This window comes from Vigna umbellata, chromosome 1, assembly GCF_029865625.1.
Source record: "Vigna umbellata cultivar VRB3 chromosome 1, Vumbellata_1.0, whole genome shotgun sequence".
NCBI classification, from domain to species: domain Eukaryota; kingdom Viridiplantae; phylum Streptophyta; class Magnoliopsida; order Fabales; family Fabaceae; genus Vigna; species Vigna umbellata.
This window is the reverse complement of record NC_142165.1, coordinates 96,751,224-96,761,740: the sequence shown is the minus strand read 5'-3', so window position 1 is coordinate 96,761,740 and position 10,517 is coordinate 96,751,224. Positions and strand designations below refer to the sequence as shown.

The following is a 10,517-nucleotide window of genomic DNA, read 5'->3' as shown; positions in this document are numbered from 1 at the left end:
AGTGATAAGTGATATAATACATTTATAAACAAAGTTATAGAATTAAAGTGAAAAGGTTTACATCAGAAAAATAAATTCGAATTTAAATTAAAAAGACTTAATCAATTCAAATTCGTTTTTATATAAATTATTAAGATAAGAGTAGAATTGATTGAGTTTTTATTAAATGTTTCAATCAAATATTGAATAGAATAGAAAAAGGAGAATAAAAGGGAATACGCGGATGTGCGAAAAAAAAAAGGGAAATCGTATGAAGATTCCTATTTTCTATTTATTGTTATTCCCTGCATCTGCTATAAATGTGGATGAAACTCACTTACAAGAGTTTTCAGGCAACGCTCAAACATACCCAAATTACCAAAGCTTTTCATTCTTGCAATACTCGGCCATGGGATCTAAACTCCTGCATAACAATAACAACGGAAATAATACTATTAAGTTCCTCTGTAGCTACGGCGGCAAGATCCTTCCTCGCCGCACCGACGGCATCCTCCGATACTACGGCGGCCACACCAGAGTCCTCGCTTTTCCTTCCACTTCATTCTCAGGTCAGTAACTCCTAACTCGCTTCATCAATTTCATCAAGCTTTTCCATTAGTTCATTTATTGATGAAATATATTTTCATAAAGAGTCATTTTAATTATTAAAACTCAAATTTATCACTCATATAAAATTCATGGTTAGAAAATTAATGTTTTTATCATGGTAATTTCGTCCATAGAAAAAAGAGAGAGTATATCTTGACATTATTTAAATTTTAACATTTTAAAGATTTAAATAACAGTGTATCTCCTATTTTAGAATTTAAATAGTTTTTTACAGTCATTTTGGTTTATCTTTCAATATAATTTTAGTTTTATTAGTTTCTATAAAATAATACGTTTTATTGGAGGCGCGTGTGCTTACACGTTAGTGTTTTGTAGAGTTAATGACAAAGATTAGCGAGCTGTGCGGTTCGCCGGCGACACTCCGGTGTCCTTTGCCAAACGGGGACTTGGACACCTTGATTTCCGTCAAAAACGACGAAGATTTGGCAAATATAATCGAGGAATACGATCGAGTTTCTTCGTCCTTACCTCATCGGTTGAAGATCAGAGCCATTCTTTCGCCGCTGGACAAATCATCTCCTTCTCCATCTTCTTCGTCCAGCGCCTCTCACACTCCGCCTGGTTCGCCTCACTCATCCGCCAGTTCCCCGCCGTGTTCTGAGGCTCACCGATTCGGCTGCCGGAACTGCTCGCCAACTGCGTATTCTATATGCCCCCGTAACGGAGCGGCAAAATCCGGTTCGTATCACTCCTCTCCCTGTTCCTTGCCGTGCTACGCGGTGCACCGGTTCCGTTGCCGGAATTGTTCCTCGGGTGCGTATCTTACCAGCATCCGTAATGGAGCGGCTAAATCCAGTTCTCCTCACTCCTCCGGCGGCTCCCCGCCGTATTCCACAGCCCACCGGTTCGGCTGCCAGAATTGCTCGCCGATTTCGTATCCAATTGGCGTCTGTAACGCGGCGGTAAAAGGATGTTAGGTATATTGCGATGGTAGTGCCAGCTTTGTGAATTTTAAAAATATATAAAAAATTAGATTTTTGTTTTACAAAATAAGATGAATTTATGTATAAAGTAATACTTAAAACTTTTAAAAACCTGTGTAAAAAAGCTTCACTACGAATTAACTTAATTTATACAAGAAAAAAAATTATGTATTATTTTAAAAGTTGCTATACAAAACCCAAACAATGAAGGGTTTTACTCCCTACACCACCCCACTTTGCTCCCTGCACCACCACATTTTTTTAAAATTCCAAAATTATCCTTTATATTTTAAAATATCCTACACCCCCACCTCTTTTCTTCAACGGATGTCAACATCCGTTGAAGAAAAAATTCTTCCACGGACGTGTTACATCCGTTAACGGATGTGGCGACATCCGTTGCCTTCTTTTGGTTTTTTAATTTTTAGTTTTTTTATTTATTTTGTTTTAAATTAATATATAAATATTATTTAATTATTTTAAAATTATTACTTAATTATTTATAAATTAATTTCATTTTATTTAATAAAATAATTATTATTAATTTTAATTTATGTATTATTATTTAAATAATAATTAAAAAATTTATTATAAATATATTAAAACGGATGTGCCACATCCGTTAACGGATGTGGCGACATCCGTTGCTTTTTTTTTTCTAGTTTAGTTTTTTTATTTTTTTTGTTTTAAATTAATATATAAATATAATTTAATTATTTTAAAATTATTACTTAATTATTTATAAATTAATTTTATTTTATTTAATAAAATAATTATTATTACTTTTAATTTATGTATTATTATTTAAATAATAATTAAAAAATTTGTTATAAATATATTAAAACGGATGCGCCACATCCGTTAACGGATGTGGCGACATCCGTTGCTTTTTTTGTTTTTTAGTTTTTATTTTTTTAATTTTTTATATTTTAAATTAATATATAAATATTATTTAATTTTTAAAAAATTATTATTTAATTATTTGTAAATTAATTTTATTTTATTTAATAAAATAATAATAATTATTTTAATTTATATATTATTATTTAAATAATAAATAAAAAACTTTTTAAAAATCTATTAAACGGATGTGGCACATCCGTTAACGGATGTGACCACATCCGTTGAAGTTTTTTTTTTTTTAAATAAAAATAATAAACTAAAATATAAAATATGTAAATGGATGTTACGGATGTCAACATCCGTTGAAGGTGAAACGGATGTTGACATCCGTTTTATAGAAGGGCAAATAAGGTATGGGGAGGTGCAGGGAGCGGTTGGTGGTGGTGGAGGGAGCAACTCTCAACAATGAATTGCACACAAGCCCAAAATTTCTGTACGGTGGGCCTCGCTTCACTAATTATTTAGGGTTTTACTCCCTACACCACCCCACTTTGCTCCCTGCACCACCACATTTTTTTAAAATTCCAAAATTATCCTTTATATTTTAAAATATCCTACACCCTCACCTCTTTTCTTCAACGGATGTCAACATCCGTTGAAGAAAAAATTCTTCCACGGACGTGTTACATCCGTTAACGGATGTGGCGACATCCGTTGCCTTCTTTTGGTTTTTTAATTTTTAGTTTTTTTATTTATTTTGTTTTAAATTAATATATAAATATTATTTAATTATTTTAAAATTATTACTTAATTATTTATAAATTAATTTCATTTTATTTAATAAAATAATTATTATTAATTTTAATTTATGTATTATTATTTAAATAATAATTAAAAAATTTATTATAAATATATTAAAACGGATGTGCCACATCCGTTAACGGATGTGGCGACATCCGTTGCTTTTTTTTTTCTAGTTTAGTTTTTTTATTTTTTTTGTTTTAAATTAATATATAAATATAATTTAATTATTTTAAAATTATTACTTAATTATTTATAAATTAATTTTATTTTATTTAATAAAATAATTATTATTACTTTTAATTTATGTATTATTATTTAAATAATAATTAAAAAATTTGTTATAAATATATTAAAACGGATGCGCCACATCCGTTAACGGATGTGGCGACATCCGTTGCTTTTTTTGTTTTTTAGTTTTTATTTTTTTAATTTTTTATATTTTAAATTAATATATAAATATTATTTAATTTTTAAAAAATTATTATTTAATTATTTGTAAATTAATTTTATTTTATTTAATAAAATAATAATAATTATTTTAATTTATATATTATTATTTAAATAATAAATAAAAAACTTTTTAAAAATCTATTAAACGGATGTGGCACATCCGTTAACGGATGTGACCACATCCGTTGAAGTTTTTTTTTTTTTAAATAAAAATAATAAACTAAAATATAAAATATGTAAATGGATGTTACGGATGTCAACATCCGTTGAAGGTGAAACGGATGTTGACATCCGTTTTATAGAAGGGCAAATAAGGTATGGGGAGGTGCAGGGAGCGGTTGGTGGTGGTGGAGGGAGCAACTCTCAATTATTTATTGCTACTGATCAAATTATTGGTTTTTTTTTTCTGTATCTCCAACCATTTCTTTTTCACATTCTAAAATTAACTTTAAGATTCTGGTTTTTTAATAAATTTCGAAATTTAACGAAGGGCTTTTTTTTTTTCATCAGATTTTGAATTTTTATATATTAAATTTTGAAATCTAATGTAAAGTTGTGTGTGATCACCAAATTTATGAATATGATATGTTTTTCCTAATTTTGGAACTGTACATCAAATTCTGAAATCTGACAACTAGACCCTTCAAAAGAATTAATCAAATTTCTTGTTTCAGTTCACATCATATCTCTCAATTTTTTTATCCGATCTTCCAAATTATATTATCCAATTTCTTATTACAAAATGAACAAAAGAGAAAAGTTTGGAAGAAGAAGATAAATGTGGGGTACAGTGAAAAGTTAAACCCTAAAATCATTTTCTGGATTTTTTTTATTTTTCTTTATAGGGCAGTGATATATCCAAATACCTACATCCACTTTTCTAATACGATTAACTATAGATTAGTGATTTATGAAATAATATTGAATGACCTCAATATTTGGGTTAAAACAATATATATGTTTATGTTCTTTCGGTTTTACCTTTTATTTTTAATTTATATCCATTATAAATTTTGTATGCATGTTTTGCTTCATTTGTTTGGGAAGGATTATATACTTATATGTCAAAACACTATAATAAAAAGATCACAAAATATAAAATAAAATAAGGATAATTAACTATTTAAATATACAAATAATAACATCAATCTATGAATACCATGTATTAAAATCTATTGTAAGATTACAAATATCGTCAGCATAATATAGGGATTGTCTAATTCTGGAATATTATATTAGATTAAATTTAGACATAAGAGACTAATAATTATCATAATATTTTTTTTTACAGTCTACAAGTTCTTTAAAACAATTTACTATACGATACGATTATTTTATTGAGTAAAAGTAATTTTTCATCTCTCCTAATTTGATGTAAAAAATGCCTATTAAATCTTTCTAGTTGATACTACTTTTATTCATATCAGTTTTGTATATTGCATTGCACTAGATGTATTATAACATATATTAATATGAAATTTTGATTAAGTATATTTAAATTAAAGTAATAATGCTATTAATATGATTTAAAGTAATAGTAACAATAAAAAAATTCATGTTTATTAAAACAATAAAATGAAGTACCATTGACTACTTTTGTAGAATGATTTGACATATGAAATGTATTCATTTTTTACATTTTTTAATATGTTAAAGAAAATGAGTAACATGTTTGAAAAAAACCATTACACATTATTTGTAATGGAACCTTTTAAATAAATATATAAATGTCATTGTAAAATGATAGTTTGAACACTTATTTTATTTCAGCTTTTATCGTGGTATAATTGTGACTAAGAATAATTTTGAACAACTTTTAAACATTGATGAAGTTTATGAAACTTAGTTTCCTGTAATATAGATATATAAAGTTAGGTTGAGTAAAAACATATACCGACTGAATAAATAAATTACAAATACAATAATGAGTTATTAAAAGTTATAGAGTATTGTCCAAAACATTTTCAAAGATTTCAAAATGTAGATAATGCAGTTAATTATACTTCATACATATTCATACTCGTCTAAGATGAGTATTTTTAGTCTCTTTTTTGTCTTGATTCTAGAAATGACAACTAATAATTTACTATGAGTAAAAACATAACGTGAAAGATACAATTCAACTTTTGAAAGAGAATATTGACTTAACTCTTATTGATTGTGATGACAAAACATAAGATATTTAAAATTATTTTCTTTAAAATTTGAAAGGAAGTATTGAGTTAGGAGGAACCAATTCCATTATTGGATAAATATCTTTCCACTAATGTTTTTACCCATGATATAGGGACATAAATAACATTTTTTTTAAATCATTAACTTGTAACTTTATGTCATCACAAAACCATTGCCTTGATCAAATTTTTTTAAAAACATAATAGGTAGAATATAACTTAAATAATTTGCTTATATTGAAACGTAAACTATTACTTGTTCAAACCCTATCAATTATCACTGTCGTAGAAAGACGTATGCTTTTTGTAAATCAAAACATAGAAAATTACTTATTCATGAGATCTATCAATTGACATTACAAAATTTATAAGTTTTGTAAATACTCCAAAACTTTAAACTAGTGACATTTTCAACAATTTAAAAATAATTGCTAAATTTTAGTACGACATGAATATATAAGTAATGTAAATAAACACACAAGACTGAAATATGACAACGACGGAAATATACTTGAATTGTTTATCCATCACGGAAATATACTTTTTCCGGAAATTGGAAAATTATTAAAATCATTAAAAATGAAAAAAAAAACAAATATTTATAAACGAAGAAAAACTCTGATCTCCTGATCCTTTTTCCGTGATCCTCAAAAACAATTCGGTCATCTCCTTTCGATCCATCGACAACACAAAAAAAAAGTTGGAGATATTGTTTGGCTAGAGGGAAATAAGAATAAAGAAGGTGCAGATTAGTTGTTTTGATGAATGAAAATAAATAATATAAAAATTAGTCTATACAAATTAAATTATGTATTTTTTTTTTCTTTAAGTAAAACTATTTATTATTTTAAAATATTTGTTTAAAATAAATAATTTCTCTCTGGTTTGACTTCACTTTAGAAGACAAAATTTTCTTTCGATAAGTTCTCCAAAAATAGGTTATCTTCTTTTTGTTGTACAGGAATTTGAGCAAAAGAAAGAGGGAGTGATTTTGTCCCACACATTCAAAGAAAATAACTAACTAACTGCCTGAATCCCAGGTATGGAGGTTGATCTATATAGCGAAGCCTTATCACATTGATACACATTTTGGTTTGTGAGTTGCTCCCTCCCTCCAATGCAAGCCACCATGGATCCCCACCCAGGAACCTTCCCCGTTCTCTCCTACGTCATGTCTCGTCTCCCTTCCTTCGGCCCCAGAAGCCCTGCCTCCATCTCCGCCTCCTCCGCCTCCACCTCCGACTCCGCCTCCGCCTCCGCCTCCACTTCCCGTTCCCATCACGTCGACATCGAACAGCCACCTCACTCCGATGCTTCCTCTTCCTCCATCGTGGGCCAAATGCCCAATCTAGCCAACCCGGAAATGCTGGCCTCCATGACCCGCGCCATCTCCGACGTTGCCCAGGCTCGATCCGTCTTCAAGGTCATGGGGCCCCGGCCCACCCACGAGGAGGTCGACGAGGCCAAGGCTAAGCTAGCGGACCTGGAAGCCCACCTGTCCCGCCAACTGGAAGAGATCGTGGGCCTGCCCAGGCCCCCGGAGATCGACGAGGCCCGCTGGACTGCCCACATCGCGGAGAAGGAGAAGGTCATCAAGGAATCCACGGAGAAAGAGAAGCGCATTTTGAAGTCCATCATTCAGCTCGACAACATGCACGACGCCTACGGTAAGCTCCTCAAGGACGCCGAGAAGCGCTTGGTCAAGATTTACGAGAACGACGGCGCCGACTACGACAACAACAACGAAAACGAAGAGGACGACGAGGACAGTGTTCAAGTGAAAGAACAGGTTGAGGGGATTTTGAAGGAGGCCTACGGAAAAGGGGTGGAGCGAATCGCTCTCTCCGGCAAGCGCCTCAAGTACCTGCCTGAAGCATTTGGCCACATTCCTGCATTGGTCGTCCTCGATGTCTCCACCAATCAACTTTCGGTAATTCCGCCGCTTTTTTTTTTCGAATTTGGATTCTCAGCTGGATTTTTATGTGTTGTTCATCTGCACCAAAAACCAGCAAAGAATCTCAACTCATTTTTTCCGCATCCCTTTCGAATTCTTTATCTCCTCATAAATCCACACTCCTCCTTGTTTACTTAGCTTCTACTCTTTCTTCTATATTTTGATTTCACGCACACATATATGTACGTGTTCCACAATTCTTTGCTGCACAATAGGTGATTCCTGATTCCATATGTGGATTGGAAAGTCTCGAGGAGCTTAATCTCTCTTCCAATGCTTTGGAGTCGCTACCCGAGTCAATTGGCTTGTTGCAGAAGCTGAAGGTCCTCAATGTGTCCGGAAACAAGCTGTCTGCTCTTCCTGATTCCATTAGTAAGTGCAGGTAATGCAAGAAAGAATTCCATTTTACATTCTTTTTGTACGCTATATCGACTAACGTAACTAGTACAAATACGTATGTCTGTGATTGAACGATGTAGAAGTTTTTTACATTCTCGGTGTGTGCACTGTTTACTCTTGTTTCCGGTGTGTCAAGTTGGTTAATAACTCTGGTTTAGTTTGACTTCCTTGCAAAATTTATGTCCGACATCATGGCAACTCTCAAGTGATGACGGTATATTTTGAAAGCTATACTTGTTACACATGCAACATATCAAGGGCAAAACTGTTTCTGGTTTAAATTCTTGGATATTAAGGAAAGTCTGAACATCGTTTGTGGCTAAATTATATCAGTTATGCATCTTGTCAATTTGTAAACATCATATCTGAGTTTGGAACCGTATTTTTTGTTTATGCACATGCGTCGATACTTAGAATGCTTTTTCTATGATTGATGGAACCATCTTTATATTAAATGATCAGTTCATTGGTGGAGCTAGATGCAAGCTTTAACAGCCTGTCGTATTTGCCAACAAACATTGGATTTGAGTTGCATAATTTACAGAAGCTTATGATTCAGTTGAACAAGATTCGATCTCTTCCCTCGTCAATTTGTGAGATGAAATCCCTGCGTTATCTGGATGCTCACTTCAACGAGCTGCGCGGGCTTCCTGTTGCGATTGGGAAATTGACTAATCTTCAAGTTCTAAACCTGAGCAGTAACTTCAGTGACCTCAGAGAACTTCCAGAGACGTTTGGTGATTTGATCAACCTCAGGGAGTTAGATCTGAGCAACAACCAAATTCATGCACTTCCTGATTCTTTTGGTCGCCTTCATAACTTGACCAAGCTAAACTTGGAACAGAATCCTGTCGAAGTGCCACCTATGCATGTTGTGGGTGAAGGGCTCCAAGCCATAAAAGGGTTCATGTCTCAGAGATGGATTGATATATTGGAGGAGGAAGAAAGGAAAACCACCCAGGAGGTGCAAGAACAAGGAGAAAATGGGTGGTTAACGCGAAGCACCTCTTGGCTGAAGAATGTTTCTGAAAATGTAACTGAGATGATTATGTCCCCAAAAACTCCCAAAGAAGCGTATCTTAATCAGCAGCTATGAGCCTATGGCTGGGGACTTTCTTTGATGCTTATTATTATGAGATGAAGATCATAACATACACACTTACTATCTGCTTCCAGTAGGCTTCCCAGCTCTTCAGTCTTCTTTGGTTGATATGCATGCTACTGCATAGCATCTTGCGGAGCCTGCAAGTTAACAATATTTTCCTTTTTCGCAATTAAGAATAGTTTTGCTTACAGGCAATTGGTAAACTAAACACAATTTACTATTTTCTATTACTTCTTTTCCCCAACCCTTTGGTTGTTTTATATTGCAACAGATACTCTTTTAGACACTCCCTTTATGGTAAGGTGAATTTCAAGAAAATCCCATAGCCATATAATTTTCATTCAATAATAGAACAGTATGTTAAATAATTGATTCAGATATTATATTTCTAATATCCGTCAAATCTAATTAGATATTATATATAATTATAGTTATTTTATTTTTTTTTCTCTTTGCTGAGTTTGTTATTATGTTTACTATTATACATGGCATTTTTTTTTTCAGGAAATGATACATTTGGTCCTACGAATTATTTTATACAAAACAATTTCTCTTTTATTTTAAGGAAGATCTCTTTCATTAAATATTTTTTTAAGGAAATGATTTTTTTAAGTATTCTTCCCTCCATTAATGTATGGTAATTTCTTTTGTTTATTATTGATCATATGTCTTAGTATATTTCTATTCTTCATCCCTCTAAGGAGCCTAGTATTGATGGGCTTGAAGTCTCTCTTAAAAAAATGGCTAAAGTATATAAGAAACTTCTTATTCGCGTGACTATGTGTGTTCATTTATTTCATTATGATTTTTTATCCACTCGACAAACTCAAACCAAAATATAAAACTTTTATCAATCAAAATTTCATTACTTATGAGCCTCAATTTATCATTAGACAGTTTAAATACCACAATTGAACACACTTTCACACATTTAAATAAGCTTTATCAAAGAATTCACAATATCTATAGTGTTTTGTCTGAAACGAGAGTCTATTTATAGACTCAAGTAATAGACACCTTCTAAATTTCGTTTTCAACCTTTCTTATTGTAATAATCGATTATTTTAAGTATTAATCGATTTCACACTAAAAAACAAAAATAGCGGATTGTTCATCAAAACGGCTAGTAACGACTAATGTTAATCAATTATTTTAAGTGTTAATCTATTAACATTAATCAATTACACCCTCTAGTAATCGATTATTCTAGAACCATTACTGCTTAGCGCTACTATTCATCGCTCAACGCTACTATT

The 10,517-nt window shown here is 31.7% G+C and overlaps 2 protein-coding genes across 2 annotated transcripts; both read left to right on the top strand.

The window, feature by feature from the left end:
- The first annotated feature begins 200 nt into the window (after positions 1 to 200).
- On the top strand, positions 201 to 1,710 carry LOC124838636 (uncharacterized). The gene is made up of 2 exons (XM_047314294.2): positions 201 to 548; positions 925 to 1,710. Exons 1-2 carry the CDS (start codon positions 224 to 226, stop codon positions 1,524 to 1,526), a joined length of 927 nt encoding a protein of 308 aa, XP_047170250.2. The 5' UTR covers positions 201 to 223; the 3' UTR covers positions 1,527 to 1,710.
- Positions 1,711 to 6,909: 5,199 nt separating this feature from the next.
- LOC124838628 (plant intracellular Ras-group-related LRR protein 9-like) lies at positions 6,910 to 9,522 on the top strand. The gene is made up of 3 exons (XM_047314282.2): positions 6,910 to 7,733; positions 7,973 to 8,139; positions 8,619 to 9,522. The coding sequence occupies exons 1-3, from the start codon at positions 6,921 to 6,923 to the stop codon at positions 9,250 to 9,252; spliced, it is 1,614 nt and encodes a 537-aa protein (XP_047170238.1). The 5' UTR covers positions 6,910 to 6,920; the 3' UTR covers positions 9,253 to 9,522.
- The last annotated feature ends 995 nt before the right edge of the window (positions 9,523 to 10,517 follow it).